This window comes from Gossypium hirsutum, chromosome D02 (assembly GCF_007990345.1).
Source record: "Gossypium hirsutum isolate 1008001.06 chromosome D02, Gossypium_hirsutum_v2.1, whole genome shotgun sequence".
Classification (NCBI taxonomy): Eukaryota; Viridiplantae; Streptophyta; class Magnoliopsida; order Malvales; family Malvaceae; genus Gossypium; species Gossypium hirsutum.
The window spans coordinates 70,739,652-70,765,435 of NC_053438.1; the positions used below are offsets into that span (position 1 = coordinate 70,739,652).

General features: G+C 34.2%; 3 protein-coding genes across 3 annotated transcripts; 1 reads left to right on the plus strand and 2 right to left on the minus strand.

The window, feature by feature from the left end:
* Positions 1-5,561: 5,561 nt before the first annotated feature.
* Positions 5,562-11,308, minus strand: LOC107908814 (coatomer subunit alpha-1). The gene is made up of 4 exons (XM_016836090.2): positions 11,145-11,308; positions 10,813-11,044; positions 9,169-9,663; positions 5,562-8,859 (listed from the first exon to the last, which is right to left on the minus strand). Exons 2-4 carry the CDS (start codon positions 11,018-11,020, stop codon positions 5,921-5,923), a joined length of 3,642 nt encoding a protein of 1,213 aa, XP_016691579.2. The 5' UTR covers positions 11,021-11,044; positions 11,145-11,308; the 3' UTR covers positions 5,562-5,920.
* Positions 11,309-13,784: 2,476 nt separating this feature from the next.
* Positions 13,785-19,489, plus strand: LOC107908815 (coatomer subunit alpha-1). Its single transcript, XM_016836091.2, has 4 exons — positions 13,785-13,975; positions 14,071-14,309; positions 15,399-15,893; positions 16,203-19,489. Exons 2-4 carry the CDS (start codon positions 14,102-14,104, stop codon positions 19,139-19,141), a joined length of 3,642 nt encoding a protein of 1,213 aa, XP_016691580.2. The 5' UTR covers positions 13,785-13,975; positions 14,071-14,101; the 3' UTR covers positions 19,142-19,489.
* Positions 19,490-20,314: 825 nt separating this feature from the next.
* Positions 20,315-24,731, minus strand: LOC107908816 (protein DETOXIFICATION 46, chloroplastic-like). The gene is given in 14 exon segments (NM_001327004.1): positions 20,315-20,674; positions 20,769-20,831; positions 20,900-20,971; positions 21,072-21,149; positions 21,335-21,463; positions 21,581-21,691; positions 21,769-21,837; positions 21,931-22,068; positions 22,667-22,805; positions 22,925-22,980; positions 23,122-23,177; positions 23,348-23,456; positions 24,027-24,121; positions 24,209-24,731. Coding segments are annotated over 14 exon segments (1,626 nt in total). The 5' UTR covers positions 24,618-24,731; the 3' UTR covers positions 20,315-20,572.
* Between the last annotated feature and the right edge of the window lie 1,053 nt (positions 24,732-25,784).

A 25,784-nucleotide genomic window follows, 5' to 3' on the forward strand; every position in this document is an offset into this window, starting at 1 on the left:
CGACATGTAAATCATTTACCAAAACTTAACATTTGGTACCAATTGTATCACTTATTCAATAGCATCAAATACATATACACTTACTATAGCATAGTATCAAATCACACCAAGTTATAAAACATACCTCATATTCATATTTAACTGCTATTTTACCTTCCATTATTTAACCACAAATCATTCCACGCATCAACTTTATAAGGCAAATTATGCACATACCAAAATATCAAAACACAAGTCAAATAAGTGGCTTATCTCAACAAAACACATATAGGCCAACATTTATCCAAAATAACCTATACATGCCATTATAACCAAAATCAAAACATCCAAAAGTACTGATAGAACTAATGAATAGTGTGATATAACTCCGACAAGCTTTCAACCCAATCGAGCTTCCGATAATCTGTGAAATAAAGGATAAACAACTACGTAAGCAATGAATGCTTAGTAAGCTCATACAAACTTTAAACATAATATTTCAATTCATATAAACTTTATATATTAAATATAAAGCTATACCAATGCCTCAAGACTTATCAACTACATAACCACCAACTCATAAATGAGTAAGTCTATCAATATCATATATATATATATATTCATTTCTAACTTAATAAGATTTTATAAACATTACACACCATCATTAACCTTTTCATAGAACTACGAATAACTTCCTTTACTTATTTTTCATTCTATTTACTAAACATAAACTTAAATAACAATATCAATTAACTAATTAATATATTTATTCATAACATAGGCAAGTTCAACCATAGCATACGTAATTTCTCATATATAAATACATTATTCAACTCATCAATCTCTTTTTCATGATATCACATTTCAATTATGAACTTACTGTTTCATTTGTATAATGCCAGACAGAAGCATATACATCAATCATAATCTTAAGCTTGACATAAGCCTAATCACCATCATCAATACACAAGTTAATGCATTTATGTATATAACTCATTTTCATGTTTCAAATCATTATCACATTTTCAATTCTCATACAATATCATCCAATATCATCCAATATCAATCATAGCACTGTTTTATTTAATTTCCCTATTAACATGACTCGAACTCGGACGGATACACGGATTCAACCAACACACCAGTTTGGCACCCAGTGCCTCATCGGATAAATCTGAAGTAATATGCGATCAGCGCTATATACAGTTGACACTCAGTGTCTCATCGGTTAAACCGAAGTAAATTGGCACCCAGTGCTTCATCGACTTGAAGTCGAAGAAATCCCTGAACTCTTCCTATCCTATGGCATGTCATCTATATCGGACTCAGCCCAATACAGTTAATAGGGTTTAATTTCACTTTCAAATACAACCAATATCCAATTATCATATTTGCACATATATATTCCTTTCAATTCAAATAATCAACACATTCATAATTTATATACCAATTCAATCCATTTCAATTAACTATCAAATGTCAACCTTTTTAATTCATACATATTAGCACATCATTTCAACATTATTTCGTACTATACTCAAATTGCACATGCTAACATCTTTTATTTGATTAACAATATCCCAATTCAGACAATTGCTATATAAATAGCAATTCACATATCAAACCACAATTATTTATACATTGGCATTAGCCATTCAATAATTAACAAATCTTCCAAATTCATTAAATAATTTACCTTATAGAGATTTTCCATACGAAGAACAACTTACGAATAAGAGAACATCATTAACAGAAGCTCATAGAGCTGGTCCACCAGAACACATCAACAGAAGCTCAAAAGAGCTGAACAGAAGCTTGTAAAAGTTGATCCACCCAATCACTCCAAACAGAAAGTAAAACACGAGAGTTCGCAAAAAATAATGAACCCCGATTTACTTGGTAATATGTCGATATCTCCCTCCAATATCATCATACACCAATTTGCGAATGTACTCAAATCCCACGTTCCATTCAAACCGAAATCCAATTCAATATTATAATTCCAACAGTAATTCATTTCCAACAATAGAATAAAAAATAATACTATTCATCAATTTATACAAAATATTAAATTTTAACCGTACGAACTTACCTGGCTAAATTGCAGAAATACCAAGATTCAGGGGCATTTTGGTAATTTTTCTTGATTTTCCACCTAATCTTGATCCAAATTAATAATTTCATTCAATTTATTAATTTAGACAATAAAACAATTCACTTAATGTAATTTGGTTATTTTTTACATTTTTACAAAATTGCCTCTAAAGTTTTACTTTTATTCAATTTAGTCCCTAAGCCAAAATCATGCAAATTAACTATTTTTAATGCAAACCCATGCTATAAGAATATTCATGGAATTCAATACAGCCCATTTTTTCAATAATTTCACAACAAACCCTTGCATTTTTACTATTTCAACAATTTAGTCCCTAATCGAGAAATTCATCAAAAATCACTTAATAAAATAATTTTAAATAACAATTAATATCTCAAACCCATCATTTAATAACTAAAATCATATAGATTCATCAATGGAAGCTTCCAAAATTTTTAATAAAATCAAAAACTAAAGTAAAGTTTAGTTGGACCTAATTATAACAATCTCAAAAATATAAAAATTACAAGAAACGGATAAAATTTTAACCCACATGAAGCAAAATATGAAGAACCAACTTAAAACTTTCTCTACTATGGCAGTTTAGACCGGAACAAGAAGAAATATCGAGAAAATTTTCAATTTCCAATTTTTTCATTTTAATTTCAATTAATTACAATTTTGCCATTGAATGACTTCATTTTATTGTTTTCCTTCCGTATGCCGCCTCACCTTTTAATTTTGGTATATTTGATTCTTAAGTTCTTCCTCTTTTTATTAATCAAGCCATTTAATCTCTTAAATATTATAATTAGTAAATTTTGCACCTTTTTTAATTTAGTCCTTTTTAATTAATTAACTATCAAAACGTTAAAATTTTTTAACGAAACTTTAATAATACCTTAGTGACACTCCGTAAATATTTATAAAAATATTTACGGCTCGATTTATAGAAACAAGGTCCCGATACCTCACTTTCTAAAACCACTTGACCTAATAAATCATTATAAAACACAAATTACTAATTCAAAAACTTTTTTAAAACCATATTTGACTCGTAAATATTAAACAATAGTATTTACGAACTTACTTGCCAGATTTTGTGGCCTCGAACTACTATTTCTGACACCACTAAAAATCGGGTTGTTACAACTGCAAAGTGGGGATCCATCTAAATAACCTCTAGACGAGGAACAAAATGTGATATCAAGTGAAAAGTGAGCATAGGGCCACCCATGAATGTTTCTTATGTGCCTTCTCATGGTGTCATGTGTCATCGCCATTTAAGGGTATAACAAGATGTTATTTTAGATCTAATGTAAAGTATATTCTAAAACATGTGTCTACTATATGGATAACTAAAAATTAACATGTAAAAAAAATAGTTTTTCAAATTTTTATTGAAATCTTCTATATCTTTAACACATCAAATTTAAGTTCTTCATGTAAGATACACGTGTTTTATAAATTAATTTGCATGTTCTAATTATATTTCATATCATATTTAAACCTGCATACGGAAAAACTTTATTGATATAAATAAATACCATAAAAATTCAATTTAAAATTCAAACAATAATGTTGAAAAGTTTGTTGTAGTTAACTCAAAATATATATTACTATAGGAGATATTGTCAGTATGATGAATTCACTTATTTTGTAGCAAATATGGTATATTATATTAACCAAGAAAATCTTCAAATAATATCGTATTTGAGTGTTCAAACTTTAAGTCAAAATTCTTTTATTTAGATTTAATTTTTTTAAAATATTTTTAAATAGTTAAATAGTATTATAGTAGTAATCCTAGAATGGAATAAATTTAAGTTAAAACATATCATAAATCTTTATACTCTTTGTAAATTCGAAATTTAATCATTATACTTGAATTTCTAAGAATTTAGTCTCTTTACTTTCTACATTTCAAAATTCGAATCCAATTGCTAACACTGTTAAAATTATTTTCTTAATTTCAGGTTTATTACTATGTCATTTTTTTTAGTTAAATTATTACCAACTGAATTTTCTTTTATTTCAAAAAATGCCACACTAATAAATTTATTGGTATTAACAATCGAACTTGAATTTTAAAATTTAAAAAGTAAAAAAAAGTTTAAATTCTTAAAGTAAAAATATAAAAATTAAATATCAAATTTATGAAGAGTATAAAAACTACCATATTTTAACCAATAATCTGTGTCAGTATCAAGCAAAGCAATGGTGGGTGCCAAAAGGCAAGTGAACAAAGATATTGAGAATATTTATCAGTGTGATGGAAATGAAAGGGGAAAAAATGCCTTCTAAAATTTCCCCTTTAGTCCCCCCACCCCCACCCCCAACTTCAATTTCGATTGGCCTTAGTCAAATCACACTTAATAATTGAAATTGAGGAAAAAAACAAAACAATTTTTGAAGATTGTTGAGATTTCCACCATTGGTGAATGCTTTGCTGATTCATAATTCAGACCCATAAATGCTGGGTTTAATTATGGAACCAATCTACCAACAAGGCGTTTGCGAGAATTTTTTTATCTTTGGTACAGAAATTCAAAACACATCATGCATAATTAAAAGCATCTATGAATTCCATCACATATGGGTAAAATAATTATTCAATTCTTAGTCTGAATTATTCCGATTCATAACTTGTTTATGATGTAATAGTTTAATGTTTTGTTTTTATTTTTAATTTATTATATAGTAATAGTTTAATTCTATAAGTGTGATCATATATTTGTATTTAGATTATACAATACTTGCGAACATTGAAAAAAAAAATTATGGCACCCTTTCGAGAAAATTAAAGAGCTATGGCACCGATCACTATTCATTTGAAAACAATATTTTTCCGCTTTTATTTACATGTAGTCTAGTCTAATTTCAAAAATAAAATCCAATTGATAATATTATTAAGGCTTAAATGAAAATTTGCCCCTCAAATAATACCGATTTGCTCACTTAGATACCTACACTTTCTTTTTTGTTAAAAAAATATACCTAAACTATCAATTTTACCTAATTTTATATCAAGATACTATACCAAGTGATAAAAACATAACGCGTGCACTTTTGAGATAAAATGAAACAAAATTAATAATTCAAATACTACTTTTAACCAAAAAAAGCCTTTAGTACTTAAGTGAGAAAAACAATATAATTCTAGTGCCAATTTTATAGTTAAGCCACTATTATATTTGAATACAGATATTATTTAAAAATTAAAGTCCAATTGATAAAGCATATTTAAATTTAACAAAAGTCAATTAACAATATTGCCAATTGGACTTTTAACTTTTTAATCAGACAATTAGAGACTAAATTCCTGAAATTAAAAGAAAGAGGGACTGAATTTCAAAAGCCCGAATATAGGAACTTAAGGATAAAATTAGTCCTAAATGCTGTGGCTAGAGTGTAATGCAACACAAAAAAAGGTTCAAGTACTTAATAGGAAAAAACACCAAGCAATGGAAACTAGAAAAAAAAGAGGTACCAAAGGGAAGTAAGCAAATTTGACACACAATGTCATGTAATTGTCCTACATATGAGATATGACCATTATTATCTATTTTAAACAGGGCCCTATGACTATTTTCAGCCCATGAAAGAAAAAAGAATAGCCAAAAATCCAAAATTCCCAACTTGTTTAAAATACATGTGAATATTATAATGAAAACAAAAGGCAAATAAAAGTAAATGGTGAAAAGTAATGAACTTGAGATCAGAGATTTCATCAAGCACATACCTTTTTACCTGAGGATAAGAATTCGATCGATGTGATTGGTTCCGCTGGCTGCTCAAAGGTTGAGCAAGATTGAAGGAAACATGCCTCGAGTATGCAGAGCTTAATCATCGAATTTGAGAAGGAGAACAGAGCAAACCTGATGCGTCTGCTCCAATGACAGCGAGATCACAGATTGTACACAATTGACCTTCCTGGGTAGGCACAAAGCGAGTAGTACAGTAAGGGCAAGATACATCTTTCTGTCCTCGGTAAATTGGGACGTAAGTTGCCCCGCATGTCACAAAAGGGTTCCTGAAATCGTAGTTTAACTGAGATGCATCTGTCATATTCCTCTCTGAAGCCTGGAGTACTTGCCTCGCTGCCTTTGAATGGTTCTCGTTAGGGTTTGTTTCTAGAAGACGCCTGGCAAAGTTAGCGGCTGTAGCCAGGTTTTTCGCCTTGAAACAGATGGTCATTGCATTTCGCAGAGCAAGTCTGAGATGAGGTATTTGAAGGTTGCAATGGGTGAAGTAGGCAGCAAGCTCCTGCTGGCGTACCGGATTGTCTTTCAATTCTCTACGCTTAAGCTCCATCTGCAGACCAAGAACATACTCCTTGGCGATGATAATTAACTCTTTGACTTCATCAACTTCCCTCCTTGACTCCACAACAATCAATGGAATTGTATGAAGAATGTTGAGAAAAAGCCGAAGAGCCTCGGTAAATTTTCCATCTGTTGTGGCCTTGTACCCAGCCTTCAGCTTTTCGTCCAGCTGAGAAAAGTTGAATATGAGAGCGGGTGGACCCCTCACATTAGGACTAGAAGACTCACTCCATCCCCTCTCAACTGCCAAGGACACCACTGGCGCAGATGAAAATGCACGAAGATAGCTATGGCTGCCAGTGTGAAGATCGAGAAACATGGATTTTAAAGGAGTAAAGTTTCTTATTCCAAGTTGCCTGCTTAGCAAACGCATGGCTGTATCAAAATTGCCAGCGGCCGCATGATCAGCAGCAAGTGACGATCTCTGAGTCCAAATTTGACTCACAGGCATGCCAGGAGTTGGTGCCACGAAAACAGAAGAACGAGCATTAACCCTTGGTGTCTCTACCTCAGGAGGGAGTTCCAAGTCTTCAAGGTCCCATCCACCCTCTTCATTGTCTTCAGCCACTTCCCCATCCTCCAAAATTGCAGTAACATCTCCGTTCTGCAAGCCATCAGCATCAACCATATCAAGATCTTCACCCCAATCACCATCTGCACCCTCTTCCTCTTCATCCACCACACCCCTGCCAGTACTATCGAATCCACCTTCAAATATACCTTTCATTACTCTCAACAGGGGCCAATCACCACCACAAATAACGGGTGCCGGAGGCATCAATAAGGAAGGTTTTTTCCCTTCCGGCAAAGAAGGGACATCATCTCCCAACTCAGCAGCTAACCTTTCCGCAACATCATGTAGACCATGGACTGATGCTGTAACATAAGCAAGAGGCAAATGACCAGCATTCTCCAAGATCTTTACACGTTCTTGGATATCGCCAAGATACAAAGCATTGTGAAACTGGCCCATAACGTCGTTCTTGACTTCTGCAATCTTCAGCATCTTGGACAGCTTTTCCAGGTTACCATTTATGAGATAAAGAAACGACAACCTCTCAAAGTTCTTTGTCCTCTGGTAGGCATATTCAACTATACCTGCATTGCCTTGGCGAAGGGCTTCCACACCCAACCTATACCAATGATCCTTGTCATCAATCTCCTTAGCTGATGCAACAGCAATTTGAATGTTCCCACTCTCTATAGCCAAGTTAAACCGAGTTTTCCCATCTTTGACAAAATGGAGAGCCACTTCAGGGAACCCCTTCTGTTGTAGATAAGCAATCACGGCCTCACCACAAAGCTGGGAGTTTCTTATCATGCTCATAACATGATCATACCTTTTCCGAAGCAGAGACAGCTTAAAAATGTATTCTGTAGCATCAATGACCAGCGTCTTGTTCTTCCCATCACGGTCCAGGCAAAATATTTTGTTTCCAGAAACCTTAGTTAGGTATATTGGAACATCAAGAGTTCGAATTATTCCACTATCTCCATTGGGTAGGCAGTATTTTATATGGTTTAGAGTGGTGTAAATAAAAACACCATTTTCATCCCAGGCTCCACTCTTAACTCGTATTGTCTCATGAAAAGTGCACTGGTGCACAAGTTTCTTGCTAGTAATGATAATGGAATGCTTGCTGAGCAAAGCAACACTCTCCATGTCACTAGACCAAACAACATACTTCACAAAAGGCGTTTGTAGATCACCAAGAACAAGTCTCTGCTGGAGATCAAATACAACCACTCTATCATCTGATCTACACAATAAATTACCTGTTCCAGCATAGAAAATTGCATCCGTAGGCACTGGAAGACCACTTTTTTTAACAACCTCATTTTTAAGATTCTTGATTAAGACTTGGTTGTTGCTTTTGTCGAGTACAGCAAAACGGTTCCGAGCCACAAATATGGCAGAACTACCAGGACCTCTCTTTGCCTCCTGCAAGTCACTCCTACCAATGCTGTCTTTTGGTATCTGATACAACTCATAAGTTCCTCCATCAACATCTGAGCAGATAAGGACGGCATTTTCTGTGGGACTATAAGAAAGAGTCCTTGGACATTGATTCAAGGTTGTGGAACCGGGCCGCCGGATAGGAACTATTTGTGTCTCTTTTTGTGTTGAAAAGTCATAATACCTTAAGAATCGATCCTTGGCATAAAACAGAGAATCCCCACTAACTGCAAAAGCAGGCCGTTCTCTCTCTAGCTTAAATACAATCATGCCACTGTCATGTCCAGCTGCCAAAAGATTAATCTCAGGATGGGCTGCAAGAATCCAGAACCTGTCATGTTCTCGACGGAAAGTTTGAAGTCCAGTTCGCTTTGTTGCATCCCACACTCGAATACTTTTATCCTCAGAATTGGATACAATGATGTCTTGTTTGGCATGGAACATGACACATGACACATTATTCATGTGTCCTCTCAAGGTATCCACTTCCCAAGCCTTGGTATCTGAAAAAAACCAAACAATTTACTCAATCCCACAACAATTCAAGAGTCTAAATTCCCTGCTGCAAAAAAAATTATCCACCTACTTTTAGCAGTTTGTATATACACAGCCAAGATCATAAAATAAAATGAAGTAGGTGCAGTGGCAGGCTAAACTACCAAAAGCCACCATATCCAACTTACAGGAGGGGAAAGAAAGAGGTAAGTTCCTATTAAACCTTTAGTTACGAATAAAAATTGCTTACAAAATCTTTAATCAGTATATCTACCAAATGCAACATATAATGGAAGTGATACAGTTCCTGTATTTACCATTCATACGCCACAATTTCACTTGGCGGTCATCGGCACCAGAGACTATCAAAGGCAAGGTTGGATGAAATGCAGCCCAATTTACTCCTCGGTCATGTCCTTCCAACACATACTTGACAACTGCATCAACACCACCAAAAAGATCTGTGTTCATCTGACTCAACCGTAAAATGTCATCTGCTGGGGAGGCACCCTTCTTTTTCAACGAACCAATATCCCAAACTCGAACAGTCTGATCAAGGGAGGCTGACACAACCAGGTCTTCCTTAGGATGGAATGAGGCGCACATAACATAATGATTATGACCAGTCAACACAGAGATGCAAGTTCGAGACTGCCAGTTCCATATGCGAATGGTTTGATCATCACTGGCACTCACAATCCATGGATGTTCATGATGAAATTGCACAGTACGAATATAATCAAGATGTCCAAGAAGGGTAAAAAGACATCTATGCAACTTGTAGTTCCAGACCTTTATCTTGTAGTCATCCCCTGAAAAAATAAAAATATTAATATCATTTAAATTGCATGAGTACCACATGCACTGTAACAGAAAATCATAGCACAAATGGAAATTTTTGAGCTAATATCAAATTCAGACTTCGGTTGACCATGTTGAACAATTCTAGGAAATTTCAAATCATAAAACCTTATTAAATCAATTTGTGATTCCTTAATTCAAATGATATAATCACTAATAGGAGTGAGATGCAAATCTCAATAAAATTGTAAATAAAACTGTTATGAAATTTTAAACATTCCAATCTATTTGACATACAAATTCTAAATATGCTCAATTATTTAACACCATTTTCCACTTATCTGTATTCAAGCATTATATTTAGGAATTTTCATCTTGAACCTTTATTTTATAGTAATTTACCTGAAAAAAAGGCATCAAACAACACAAATTCAAAATTATCCATTCAACAAACCATTGGTTTTGTTACAAAGATTGTGACCCCCATATACAGTATATCCAAGGTTGTATTAACGGTTGGGCAGTTAGAGACTTCAGTCTTCCAGCTAGAATGACCAATAAGTTCAACCAGCTGTGCACTGCATTCGTGTCGAAAGGCAAGGAATGGAGTGCCAAGGAAGGTGGGATGGGACATAGTTGCTATCCTAAAGGGAAGGTAGTTATGGGCTGAGAATTTTGAGGACTTGACTAGCTGCTTCTGTCTTAAGGCACATCTGGTCTTATCTTTTGGAGGTCAGGCTCTCTTCAAGTGACATGGTTGTAAGACTACAACCATAAAAACAATAGTTTTTGGCAGATCTCGATACCAAATTCTTACATTCAGCATTGGACAATGCTCTTTCATTGAAGGTATAGTGCCAGGCCTTCAATTTCTACAGGCCTTGACTCAGGTATCCATACAAGAGGGTGAATGTCTAAACGGAAGTCCAAATACATGAAATCTCTATAGTAAATCAAGATCCAGCAACATCATACGCATCGGATTTCTCAAACGCCATACAGTGACATGGATAAAAAATAGCTCCAGAAACTAAACTAATTCAAGCTAATTAATAAGAAAAATCCACAATTTCACATTCAAATCCATAGATCATTAAAATAATCAACGAGATTTATTAAGTAGAGATAAATTTGAGGCGGTAAGGAAAAGAAATCCAAACCTCCAGAGACAAACAAAGGCTGAGACATGTGAAAATGAACGCCACGAACAGGGCCATCGTGTTCGTCAAATCGATCAATCAAAGTCCCCATTCGATAGTCCCATAACTGGATAACGCCGCTGTGGAGACTAGCTAAGATCCATGGCCTCTTAGTGTGGAAACTTAGTCCCTTCACTCTATTGCTCTTCGTCTCGAACTTTGTCAACATTTTTTATCTCCAACGTTTAATACTCTGCAAAATCAAATCAAATTCAATGTCTACGTTAAGTAAATGCGCAACCAGACGGGGAGAATCCGATTTTAAAATTAAACAAAAAAATAGAAGAATTTACCTCAGATCTGATCCAGCATTTAAAATTAAGAACAAAAATGAGAAGAAATTGAATTTGGGTTTAAATGAAAGGGAAACAGAGAGTTTTTTATCCTCTCTTTAAGAAATTTTGATTTTAAGATCTGAGCCTGGAAATCTAGGAATTTTGTTATTTTTGTACAGCCTATCTTAAAGCCCCTTACGACGACGTTTCTGTTACGGTAAATAAGAATTGTTTTAGTTAAGGATGGCGATTGATAGCATATCACATATTAATGAATAAAATTGTAATTATTATGTTAGTAATTAATTAGAATGAATTTTAATATTTTATACGTGTTTAGATAATTATTAAGTGCAAGTAAAATTCTATTTGTCGCGAAAAATGTCATGCCTTTGTTGTTGAGATCAAATAATGAATCGTCCAACAATTTAAATGAACTTTTTGAAGATACCCTTCAACTTAATACTAAAGAGGGATCTATTTTATTAATCGCTGTACCAGACTTCAACCATCATGTTCCATTTGCGATGACCAAAAGCACATCTTATTACCACTCTACTTGAGCATATAATGATAAACTATTTGGCCACTTGCCATTATCCCTCATATGAGAACTCAACACATGACACCTCGAAACCAGGATTATAGGTATATAAGGCCAAAGAATAGAGTCGATGCAATCTCTCACTCTCTCCTCTGCTCAACCACCTTAAACGGTGACTCTCTGTCTTATGATAAACAAGGTGAACCGTGCTTCCCTACTGTTATCTTCATATTGTTCAATTAACCCATCAACAATAAAAATCATTTTTTTAATTTTGCATTAATCGAATTGAGTTATTCAATTTTGAATCAACTAAAACAAGTAATTTAAAATTTTGAGTTTAATTTAAGTTGAATTTAACAACTCAAATAAACAAAATGATAAAAATATCCTTTAGGTCATTGTCAATTTAAAAAACGAGCAAATATTTAACATAAAATTTCAAAATAATCTTCAAAATTTTTAAATATTTATTATTTTTTTCGAAATTTTATAAAAAAATTTATTAAAAAAGTGAATTGACCCTTTCTGAAAAACTAATGGTTAAATTCGAATTTTTAAAAAAATTAAGGGTTAAATTTAATTACAAATAAATTGTATCTAAAATAAAATCTCATGGTGGGGATTATGTTGAGCCTCCAATCACTTGTATGTGGTGTATTTGATGGTTTATTTTTTTCAAGTTAGTGAAGAATTACATTCTCAATTCATTAGTTTTTTTATTTTATTTACATTTGATTCGAAAAGTTTTTTTATCTGATGATTTGATTTTTTATTAGGTCGTCATATAATTATTTTCAACGATGGTATGTAGTAATTTAAGTATCAAATTAAACATTAAAATTAAAATTAAATACTTAATTGTAAAAGAAAAACTTATCTATCGAATTTAAAAACTTGAAAAAAAAACTTTAATTCCCTAACTTTAACATTAAATTCAAACTCAAATATAAAATAATATATTCACATAGAACGTTATTGCATTTGCATTTTGGACAGCTAGGAAACGCTTAATTCTACCCTGACTCCCTATATTTTTTGATTTCTTAAATTTATTGTGCTTTTTCTTATAATTTTTAAAATTTAATTTCATTACTTGCCGAAATTTAAAATTAAAGTTCAAATAATAACATTATTATTTTTCTTTTAGCTGGGATGGGGAATGGGTTGTCAACAACTTGAATCTTGAATCTAGTGTCAACGAGGATCTAAAATCATCTCAATTTTTTTTACCATTACACTAATGATTCAGTAGACAATAATACAATTAATTGAATTTCATTAAATTTGAACATTTTAATAATTAGAATTTAATTTTTAAATAAAACCTTTTAATATAAAAATATAAATTTTTAAATTTAATGGAAATTTCGTATTATCATTTCAACTTTATTTCTTAAATAAAAAAGTAAAATAATTACATTATTTGAATAACAACAAATACATTAAATTTTAAATGTTATAATAGTGGGAATTTTCAAGTTCATAAGCCACAGACATTTACATTATTTAAAAAAATTATAAATAAATAAATAATATATGTGGTAAATTCTCAATCCTCTTTATGAAATTAATAATTTCCACCATTAATATACCAAATAATAATACTTTTCAAAATAAAAATGTATAAAGAAAATAGAAAAAAATAATATCATAATTTATTATTATATCAATCAAAATTATGTTTAATGGATGAAAAACATTAATTTTACATGATTAATTGTCTTTAATAATTCACTATCAAAATTGATAGATTATTAAAAACTTTAAATCTATTAAAAAATAATATTTTCAACGATTTAATTTTTACACATGTTTTATAATCTAAAATAAAAACAATTCAATAGAAATTTTTTGTGTTGAAAATGATAGATAGATAAAAGTTATTATCACTTAAAAGAAAAATATTTTCAATTACTTCAATTTTATTTATTTTAATATTATATTATCCTATAAAAATTTTAGATTTAAAATTTAATTTTTGAAATATCTAAGAATCAAAAATATTTTTATTTAAATATATATTTATCAAAAAATCTAATTATATTTTTTTATAATTATCAAACAAATTTTATAAATTCAATTTAATACTTACACTAAAAAAGTTCCCTTTTACCGCACAAAAACGGCACCGTAAGATAGGTTGAAGAAACAATAATAAAATTCCTAGATTTCTAGGCTCAGATCTTAAATAAAAATTTCATGAAGAGAGGATCCAAAACTCTCTGTTTTCTGTTCATTTAAACCCAAATTCAATTTCTTCTCATTTCTTCTTCTTAATTTTAGATGCTGTATCAGATCTGAGGTAAATTCTTCTCATTTTCATCGTTCAATTTTCAAATCGGATTCTGCCCGTTTGGTTACGCATATACTTACGTTGAATTTGATTTGATATTGCAGAGAATTAGTAGTTGGAGATAAAGGAACAAAAATGTTGACGAAGTTTGAGACGAAGAGTAATAGAGTGAAGGGACTAAGTTTCCACACCAAGAGGCCGTGGATCTTAGCTAGTCTTCACAGTGGCGTTATTCAGTTATGGGACTATCGGATGGGGACTTTGATTGATCGATTTGACGAACACGATGGCCCTGTTCGTGGTGTCCATTTTCACATGTCTCAACCTTTGTTTGTCTCTGGAGGTTCGGATTTCTTTTCCTTTTCGCCTCAGTTTTATTTCTTAATGAATCTCGTTAATTATTTCAGTGATCTATGGATTTGAATGTGAAATTGTGGAATTTTCTTATGAATTAGTTTGAATTAGTTTAGTTTCTGGAGCTATTTTTTATTCATGTAACTGTATGGCATTTGAGAAATCCGATGCGTATGATGTTGCTGGATCTAGATTTATTATAGTGATTTCATGTATTTGGACTTTCGTTTAGATCTTCACCTTCTTGATATGGATACCTGACTCGAGGCCAGTAGAAATTCAGGGCCTGGCACTATACCTTCAATGCAAGAGCATTGTCCAATGCTGAATGTAAGAATTTGGGATCGAGATCTGCCTAAAAAAATTGTTTCTAAGGTTGTAATCTTACAACCATGTTACTCGGAGAGAGCCTGAGCTGCTGGCCTGCAAAAGATAAGACCAGATGTGCCTTAAGATAGAAGCAGCTAGTCAAGTCCTCAAAATTTGCTGCCCAAAACCACCTTCCCTTTAAGATAGTAACTATGTCTCATCCCACCCTGCCTTCCTTGGCGCTATTTTATTTGCATTTCCATTCTAGCTGGAAGACCGAAGTCTTGAACTGCCCAACAGTTACAACCTTTCATATACCGTATAAGAGGGTCACAATCTTTGTAATAAAACCAGTTGAATGGATAATTTTGAATTTGTTTAGTTTAATGCTTTTTTCAGGGTAAATTGTTGTAGATGAAGATTCCTAAATATAAAGCTTTAATAAAAGTGAGTGGAAAATGGAGTTAAATATTTGAGCATATTTAGAATTTGTAATAGACTGGAATGTATAAATTTTTTTAACAGTTTATTTACCATTTTATTGGGATTTGCATTTCACTCCTATTAGTGATTATATCATTAGAATTAAGGAATCACAAATTGATTTAATAAGGTTTATGATTTGAAATTTCCTTGACTTGTTCAACATAGGCAATAGAAGACTGAATTTGAGATTAGCTCAAAAATCTCCATTTGTGCTATGATTTTCTGTTACAGAGCATAAGGTACTTGTGCAATCCAAATGACATTAAATTTTTTATTTTTCCAGGGGATGACTACAAGATAAAGGTCTGGAACTACAAGTTGCATAGATGTCTTTTTACCCTTCTTGGACATCTTGATTATATTCGTACTGTGCAATTTCATCATGAACATCCATGGATTGTGAGTGCCAGTGATGATCAAACCATTCGCATATGGAACTGGCAGTCTCGAACTTGCATCTCTGTGTTGACTGGTCATAATCACTATGTTATGTGCGCCTCATTCCATCCTAAAGAAGACCTGGTTGTGTCGGCCTCCCTTGACCAGACTGTTCGAGTTTGGGATGTTAGTTCCTTGAAAAAGAAGGGTGCCTCCCCAGCAGATGACATTTTACGGTTGAGTCAGATGAACACAGATCTTTTTGGTGGTGTTGATGCAGTTGTCAAGTATGTGTTGGAAGGACATGACCGAGGAGTAAATTGGGCTGCATTTCATCCAACCTTGCCTTTGATAGTCTCTGGTGCCGATGACCGCCAAGTGAAATTGTGGCGTATGAATGGTAAATACAGGAACTGTATCACTTCCATTATATGTTGCATTTGGTAGATATACTGATTAAAGATTTTGTAAGCAATTTTTATTCATAACTAAAGTTTTAATAGGAACTTACCTCTTTCTTTCCCCTCCTGTAAGTTGGATATGGGGGCTTTTGGTAGTTTAGCCTGCCACCACAACTACTTCATTTTATTTTATGATCTTGGCTGTGTATATACAAACTGCTAAAAGTAGGTGGATAATTTTTTTTGCAGCAGGGAATTTAGACTCTTGAATTGTTGTGGGATTGAGTAAATTGTTTGGTTTTTTTCAGATACCAAGGCTTGGGAAGTGGATACCTTGAGAGGACACATGAATAATGTGTCATGTGTCATGTTCCATGCCAAACAAGACATCATTGTATCCAATTCTGAGGATAAAAGTATTCGAGTGTGGGATGCAACAAAGCGAACTGGACTTCAAACTTTCCGTCGAGAACATGACAGGTTCTGGATTCTTGCGGCCCATCCTGAGATTAATCTTTTGGCAGCTGGACATGACAGTGGCATGATTGTATTTAAGCTAGAGAGAGAACGGCCTGCTTTTGCAGTTAGTGGGGATTCTCTGTTTTATGCCAAGGATCGATTCTTAAGGTATTATGACTTTTCAACACAAAAAGAGACACAAATAGTTCCTATCCGGCGGCCCGGTTCCACAACCTTGAATCAATGTCCAAGGACTCTTTCTTATAGTCCCACAGAAAATGCCGTCCTTATCTGCTCAGATGTTGATGGAGGAACTTATGAGTTGTATCAGATACCAAAAGACAGCATTGGTAGGAGTGACTTGCAGGAGGCAAAGAGAGGTCCTGGTAGTTCTGCCATATTTGTGGCTCGGAACCGTTTTGCTGTACTCGACAAAAGCAACAACCAAGTCTTAATCAAGAATCTTAAAAATGAGGTTGTTAAAAAAAGTGGTCTTCCAGTGCCTACGGATGCAATTTTCTATGCTGGAACAGGTAATTTATTGTGTAGATCAGATGATAGAGTGGTTGTATTTGATCTCCAGCAGAGACTTGTTCTTGGTGATCTACAAACGCCTTTTGTGAAGTATGTTGTTTGGTCTAGTGACATGGAGAGTGTTGCTTTGCTCAGCAAGCATTCCATTATCATTACTAGCAAGAAACTTGTGCACCAGTGCACTTTTCATGAGACAATACGAGTTAAGAGTGGAGCCTGGGATGAAAATGGTGTTTTTATTTACACCACTCTAAACCATATAAAATACTGCCTACCCAATGGAGATAGTGGAATAATTCGAACTCTTGATGTTCCAATATACCTAACTAAGGTTTCTGGAAACAAAATATTTTGCCTGGACCGTGATGGGAAGAACAAGACGCTGGTCATTGATGCTACAGAATACATTTTTAAGCTGTCTCTGCTTCGGAAGAGGTATGATCATGTTATGAGCATGATAAGAAACTCCCAGCTTTGTGGTGAGGCCGTGATTGCTTATCTACAACAGAAGGGGTTCCCTGAAGTGGCTCTCCATTTTGTGAAAGATGAGAAAACTCGGTTTAACTTGGCTATAGAGAGTGGGAACATTCAAATAGCTGTTGCATCAGCTAAGGAGATTGATGACAAGGATCATTGGTATAGGTTGGGTGTGGAAGCCCTTCGCCAAGGCAATGCAGGTATAGTTGAATATGCCTACCAGAGGACAAAGAACTTTGAGAGGTTGTCGTTTCTTTATCTCATAAATGGTAACCTGGAAAAGCTGTCCAAGATGCTGAAGATTGCAGAAGTCAAGAACGACGTTATGGGCCAGTTTCACAATGCTTTGTATCTTGGGGATATCCAAGAACGTGTAAAGATCTTGGAGAATGCTGGTCATTTGCCTCTTGCTTATGTTACAGCATCAGTCCATGGGCTACATGATGTTGCTGAAAGGTTAGCTGCTGAGTTGGGAGATGATGTCCCTTCTTTGCCGGAAGGGAAAAAACCTTCCTTATTGATGCCTCCGGCACCCGTTATTTGTTGTGGTGATTGGCCCCTGTTGAGAGTAATGAAAGGTATATTTGAAGGTGGATTCGATAGTACTGGCAGGGGTGCGGTGGAGGAAGAGGAGGAGGGTGCAGATGGTGATTGGGGTGAAGATCTTGATATGGTCGATGCTGATGACTTGCAGAACAGAGATGTTACTGCAATTTTGGAGGATGGGGAAGTGGCTGAAGACAATGAAGAGGGTGGATGGGACCTTGAAGACTTGGAACTCCCTCCTGAGGTAGAGACACCAAGGGTTAATGCTCGTTCTTCTGTTTTCGTGGCACCAACTCCTGGTATGCCTGTGAATCAAATTTGGACTCAGAGGTCGTCACTTGCTGCTGATCATGCGGCTGCTGGCAATTTTGATACAGCCATGCGTTTGCTAAGCAGGCAACTTGGAATAAGAAACTTTGCTCCTTTAAAATCCATGTTTCTCGATCTTCACACTGGCAGCCATAGCTATCTTCGTGCATTTTCATCTGCGCCAGTGGTGTCCTTGGCAGTTGAGAGGGGATGGAGTGAGTCTGCTAGTCCTAATGTGAGGGGTCCACCCGCTCTCGTATTCAACTTTTCTCAGCTGGACGAGAAGCTGAAGGCTGGGTACAAGGCCACAACAGATGGAAAATTTACCGAGGCTCTTCGGCTTTTCCTCAACATTCTTCATACAATTCCATTGATTGTTGTTGAGTCGAGGAGGGAAGTTGATGAAGTCAAAGAGTTAATTATCATCGCCAAGGAGTATGTTCTTGGTCTGCAGATGGAGCTTAAGCGTAGAGAATTGAAAGACAATCCGGTACGCCAGCAGGAGCTCGCTGCCTACTTCACCCATTGCAACCTTCAAATGCCTCATCTCAGACTTGCTCTGCGAAACGCAATGACCATCTGTTTCAAGGCGAAAAACCTGGCTACAGCCGCTAACTTCGCCAGGCGTCTTCTAGAAACAAACCCTAACGAGAACCATTCAAAGGCAGCGAGGCAAGTACTCCAGGCTTCGGAGAGGAATATGACAGATGCATCTCAGTTAAACTACGATTTCAGGAACCCTTTTGTGACATGCGGGGCAACTTACGTCCCGATTTACCGAGGACAGAAAGATGTATCTTGTCCTTACTGTACTACTCGCTTCGTGCCTACCCAGGAGGGTCAATTGTGTACAATCTGTGAGCTCGCAGTCATCGGAGCAGACGCATCAGGTTTGCTCTGTTCTCCTTCTCAAATTCGATAATTTTGAACTACATAGTCGAGGCTTGTTTCTTTAATTTTGCTCAACCTTTGAGCAAATGCCGTACCAGTCACGTCTGAAAATAGTCAGAGGGCCCTTGTTTAAAATAGATAATGGTCATATCTCATATATAGGACAATTACATGTTAATGTGTGTCAAATTTGCTCACTTCTCTTTGATACCTTTTTTTTTTTTTCAAGTTCCCATTGCTTGGTATTTTTTCCTATTCAAGTACCCGAACCTTTTGTTGTGTTGCATTGCACTCTACCCACAACATTTAGGACTAATTACGTCCTTAGTGCCTGTACTTTTTGGACTTTTGAAATTCAGTCTCTCTATTTTTAATTTCAGGAATTTAGTCTATTTATTTGTTAGTTTGATTTAAAAATTAAAATCCAATTGGTAATATTCTTGTTTTTCCCTTTGCAGTATCATTTGGACTTTAATTTTTAAACCATGCCCATATTCAAATTAAACGGAAGTTCATTAATAATATTATCAATTGGGTTTTAATTTTGAATTCAAACAAGTAGAGAGACCGAATTTTTGGAAATAAAAACGGAGAAATTAACTTAGTTCATTTATTCAAATATGACCATTATTTTAAATTGGTCCTCATACTTTAGAACACTCTAATTATATTCTTAAAGCATTAATTTTATATCAGATCTTATGGAACATCATTTAAAATGAAAAGTTTAAAAAATATATATTGTAATGATAGGATTATTAATGAATTTCTGTTTAATTTGTAAAGAGTAAAAGGATGAATGACACATTTTAACCTTTTAATTATCTATTGTGATTTGACAAAGGCCAATGGAATTTTATGTTTGCAATCTTGTTCAAAGCTTAAATTTATTCCTTTGTAGTATTACTATTTAAAATATTTTTAAAATTAAGTTTGGATAAAAAATTTGAGTTAAGTTGATTAACGCTCAAAGTTCATTTTAAATGGTTTAAATATACCAAAGTTTCTTGTACTTTTATACAATTAAAAATTTAATCTTTATATTTTAATTTTGAGAAGTAGGGTCCCTATCATATTTAAGCCATCTTAAATAAATAAATAAATAAATATTAAACAAACAAACAAAAAATTAAAAATTTTAATGAATTGGAATAAAATACAAATAAAATTTAAAAATAAATAAACAAACATGAACATAAATTTATTCGTTCAAATTCAGTCCATTTATAACCTTAATGATAAAACAAGCCGTATCCAGCTCAGTTTCTAACTTCTTCAACAAATGATTACATAAATTAAATTAGATTAAGATTTTACAGTTACAATTTGCTGTTGAAAATTTAAAAATATAAAATCTGTAACAGCAGCCTCTTAGAGGCATTAATGAAAAGAATCATATAAGCAGCCAATATTAAAGCACAGGCTGAGATTGCAGTGATTCAATGTCTTTGCAAATGGTACACTAAGCAACTTTTAGCATCCCGGGTTTATAATCGTTCGATTCTTCGGAATAAAGCATGCCAGTAGGTGAAAGGAGGCGTTGTAGACAAAGAAAAAACCGAGCCTGGAAACCAAAAAAAAAAAAAGAAGTCAGTGTTCGAGTCGGTTTGAGTACTGTACCGTATCCATCATCGAGAACTGAGTATATTGGTTTTTACCCATTGAAATCCTATGAGGGCATACCAGCAGCCCGGCAAACCGAATCCACCACTGCTCACCAGCTGACACCGAGAGAAACATTAGAAATTTCCGAGTATGTGGAACTGAGTGTACGGAGATAGATCCTTACCAGTAGTACAATAGCACCCAACGTGAAGCATCCACTCATCATTAAGCTAACGAATTTAAGATCATGCCCTGCCTGCAATGGACGCGAGACAGAACATAGTCGGCATTAAATTTATATCGTGAAGTTTGAGCCAAGTCATTTTGTCGAATAAAACCAGGTTTAAGATACATACCAACAATGTTCCTTCAAGGCTGAGAGCAGCCGGTGTCACGGCTAGTGAGATAAAGTAAGGTGCCAACACTTTGTGCATCTGCAATTAAAAGCATTCATTGTCTTTAACGAAAAGTCGGAATTGCAGGGGACGTAATCTCCTCCTCATGTCCGGGTAACTGAGAGTAGAGATGGAGTAATTCCTCTCGGGATCCGTAGGACAACTTATACACGGTGATGACTTGTATAACAAGGAATATAAACTCAAAAACTGCAAAGACTAACCTCGTCTATGACCTTCTGGTCGGCTGTGAAGATATTGGGAAATAACCAAGGAACTCCTGTTCCGACTATACCCAATATCAGTCCAAGGATAGCTCCGATGATGATAAGTGACTTTAGCAGCATTCGAGCCTGATGAACAATACGAACTCAATTAATATCGAGTGAAAAGAGTTTATGCAATTCTTCGATAATCACCAACAACAGATATGAATACTTCCGATAAAAAAAAAAAACCGGAATTGATACCTTTGACAAATTTCTGTTGATTCCATATAGCAATTCCGGCATAAAAGACTGTGCAGTTTGGGATAGAGGCTCGCCCCATACGGTCCACATCCAATAGGTTTGGATCATGACCTAGAGTGAAGCACGGACTCATAACGTTAAGACTGATAAGTTTTAGCATTGGAGAGCAAGAAAGAGAGTTCGGTAACCTGATGAGCAGCCACGGTGTACGTGCCCATATTTGTCGCAAAATAGATGATGAGTGCATAGAAAGCAACCTAAAACAATGGAAAGGTCTTCAGATGAACACCAGGGCGACAAGTCCGAAATCATCAAGTTGTCGAAACGAAATAATGTAAAATGCATCTCACCTTTGCCATCATCGTTATGAAAACCGGGGCAGAGATTGTGAAAATTGTTCTAAGGTCATCGAGGGACGGAACCGAGATTGCAAATGCATTAAATCCTTTCTTGTTTAAAGAATCAATCATCATGTAACCAGCAACAACCTGGGAAGTTGACTTGGTTAGCAAGCAACAAGATTCGAGTAACCAGAAATTCGAAACGGCAATATCGAGATACGATGGAGACGATTAAATTACGAAAGATAAAAGTAAAAAGACCTCTTCAGTCCCTTTCAATTTTGAAATGGAGCAAATTAGTCCCTCTAAAAAAATCAGAGAAATCATTGTTAATTTTAAAAGTGAGCAACTAAGGACAATTAATCATCACGTTAATGTTTTCCGTCAATTGTACATGATTTCGATTAATATAATAACAAATTTGGTCCTAATTTAACAAATTCATCCTGCAACATTTATGTAAATGTTGAGGCTACATTTGTTGAACTTTTTAAAATAAGGCCAAAATGACAACATATAAACACATTGAAGGCTACATTTGTTATTACACCAATCAAAATCATATACAATTGATGGACCACATTAAAGCCGTGATTAATTGTCTTTAGTTGCTTACTTTCGAAATTGGTAAGGATTAAATTGCTCCGATTGTTTTGAGAGAGACTAATTTGCTCGATTTTAAAATAGAAAGGAACTGGAGAGATCTTTTTACCAAGATAAATGCGGAAATGTTGGATGACTATACTTGTGACACCATTGTTGCCCAAGCAGCACCAGCTATGCCATAGCCTAAGAAGCTGCAAAGTACTATATCTCCAACACCATTTATAGCACTAGCAATAGCTAAGGCCTTCAAAGGTCCCCAAGAATCTTTCATGCCGAGACTGTGTGACGAAAATCCGAGCATAAAACATACATATAAAAATACGAACACAAGTAAAGATGCCGTTGTAGAAACTTAATTCGAGACCAAACGGCATAACACGATTGCAAATTAACCTACCTTGCACTTTGAGCAACCCATCCGACAATAACCGCCGGCCATGCCAAGCCACGAATCTATAACCGGAAAACGTTTAAATGCCGTTAAGGATAAAGGAAATACGATAAGCCTTAAGAAACGGAGCGGATGATACCATAAACTGTTTCAAACGATTAACAAGAAGAAACGAAACAGAACGCAAACTTATAGAACCGAACCTGAACGTATGTGTTTGCTGCCGGTACGATATGTACATTATTCGGCCCCGTAAATGCTGGAAAACAAAAGCATGAGAAATTAAACAGCCTATTTGGAATTCATTGAAGATCATTGTTAGCAAATACGAAACGAGGCAGGCTGAGACTGAATACCGAAAAATGGCTAAACTGGAACATCGAAACACGTAGGAGAAACAAGCATAAGGCATGAGGTTATGTTGATTACCTGTTAGTGCCCATGAACCAAAAAATTTTGTGAAGAAAAGCATGAATAAGCCACCAGCCAAACCAACAAAAAGTAAGACAGATATTTGGTGCTGCACTTCTTTTTTATCCTGCAATATGGTGTCTAGTTCAGTGCAATATATATGTATATATATCTCTAAGTTAAATCAATTACATAAATTACAAAATCAGCATAAGAACTATAGTAGATAAAACAAACACTCCATTTAATGAATTCAAATCTCTGAAATATGGTAAAAAGACCTCTTTAGTCTCTCTTAATTTCGATATTGAGTAAACTGATTCCTCTCAAATTTGTTAAAGTAGGATTAATTTGACATAATGTATAAATGTTAGAGCTAATTTTGTTAAACCATGAACAAATTGATAGAATAGGTAAAATTTTGAGAGCTAAATTTATTATTATACTAATAAAAAATGTGTATATTGAAAAGAAAACCATTGATTAATTGTTTAGTTGCTTCATTTTGAAATCGATTTTTAGAGAGATCAATTTGCTTATTATCAAAATAGTTTAGTAATATGTACATACATATTATCAGTTGAAAACACTGACCTCTCTAGCAACGGAAGTGGCAACCATATTGGAAGTAGGAACAGAAAGGAACATAAAAACATAGCTCATACAAACATACATATTATCAGTTGAAAACACTGACCTCTCTAGCAAGGGAAGTGGCAACCATATTGGAAGTAGCAACAGAAAGGAACATAAAAACATAGCTCATATAATCACAAAGAACTGTTCCAGGCCCTGTAAAAAAAAACCAGTTCAGACTCAGCTAATTTAATAGAAAAGAGTCAACGAATACCCAAAATGAAGAGTCTTTTTGTTTTCTACCTAAAGCAGCAAGCTCAATGGAGCTTCCTTGACCAATAACTGCAGTATCAATTAAACTCATCAATGGTCCACAAATCCAAAGGCCAGTTGCAGGTCCTGTAAACTTCATTATCTCCTTAATTTGACTCCATAAATTCTGGGTTCCCAACATTTTATCATCTTCCCCTTCATTTACTCGGTCGCACAACGAAAACCCACCATTTTGTGCTGTGATTTCAGTGTCGAAATGGGATAGTTCTTGGCTAGAAACAATGCAGTTCTTGATAAAACGATGGTCTTTAGAAAGTAACCGAGAGAAATCGAGGTGTGGCAATGGCGGCCTAGTGGAAAACGTGGAAGAGTGGTAAAAAGATAATGATTTAAGGTTTGGGTTTCTCAATGGAGGACAAAAGAGAGGTGTAGCTTGCATATTTTCTCAGCTAAAATGGATTTTTTTTTTACAGTTATGAACTTGCCGGTGTTTGGGACAAAGAACGAACAGACGAAAGGTTTTTTTGTGTTTGTATTGTGTTCTGGTCTGGTTGTTGTTGGCTGCCTTTAATTTCCTTTTTTATTGCAGTGTGCCCCAACGAAGATCCCTCCAATTTTTGGAAAAAAATCTTGTTTTCAACCAATGGTATCGTAGATCTTGTTTTGACCCCCCATCCATGTCTGCAAATTGCAGTTTTACTTTTAGATAAGGTTTAATTGCAAAACTGGCCCCTACATTATACCTTTTTCACTTAGGTGCCTATAATTTTTTTTTGGTAAAACGTGGTACCTAAAGTATCAACTTTGTCGTATTTTATCCAAAAAGTGTATGGAGGCCAATAAAAACATGTCACTTGTCATGTTACTGTTGATTAGTATCGTGTTTTGAGAGTAAAATGAGATGAAATTGATGGTTTTGACACCATTTCTGACCAAAAATAATCTATAAGTACCTAATTGAGAAAAATACTATAGATGGAGGACCCTTTTTGTATTTAATCCTTTTAATTGAACCTCTCTCTCCACGTTTTTGTAACTTGCATATTGATTTTTTAAAGCTAAATTAGATTGATTCGTATCCACAAAGAGCGGATAAAGTATAAAGGCTAAATTATTGAAAGAGTCTTGAACTAGTTTACTTTTGCTAAATAAGTCCCTTTACATTTTTGTTGAGCCAAATCAATCCCTTTATTATGTAAAGGCTAAACTATTAAAAGAGTAGACAGAGTTTTTTATTCTCTCTTGATGAAAATTTAATTTAAGATATTAATTTTCAATTTAAGTATTTTATATATTTATTATTGGAATCCCTTTTAGATTTAAATATTTATTAAGTTTTTAAATTAATATTAAAATTTTGAAATTAAAAGATGAAAGATTAAAATTTAAAATTTTGAAAAGTATAGGGACCTGAGAAAAATTAGACGTTTACTAGTAGTGCAAATGCAATAATGTGGTTAGCACATTGACAACAAGTTGCATTAAATTCATAACAAGCTGTATTTTTTATTCTATTCGGTGGAATTTTTTTTCAATTTTCCAGATAATTCATGATTTTTAAATTCGATTAAATTCTATTCTCATTTTTTTCATATTATTTTTGGAT

Coding starts and splice junctions, on each gene's coding strand:
- LOC107908814 (XM_016836090.2), bottom strand. CDS start 11,020: ATGTTGACAAAGTTCGAGACGAAGAGCAATAGAGTGAAGGGACTAAGT. Junction 9,664..10,812: donor GCCTTTGTTTGTCTCTGGAG/GTTTGGATTTCT, acceptor TTATTTTTTCAG/GGGATGACTACAAGATAAAG. Junction 8,860..9,168: donor GAAATTGTGGCGTATGAATG/GTAAATACAGGA, acceptor GGTTTTTTTCAG/ATACCAAGGCTTGGGAAGTG.
- LOC107908815 (XM_016836091.2), top strand. CDS start 14,102: ATGTTGACGAAGTTTGAGACGAAGAGTAATAGAGTGAAGGGACTAAGT. Junction 14,310..15,398: donor ACCTTTGTTTGTCTCTGGAG/GTTCGGATTTCT, acceptor TTATTTTTCCAG/GGGATGACTACAAGATAAAG. Junction 15,894..16,202: donor GAAATTGTGGCGTATGAATG/GTAAATACAGGA, acceptor GGTTTTTTTCAG/ATACCAAGGCTTGGGAAGTG.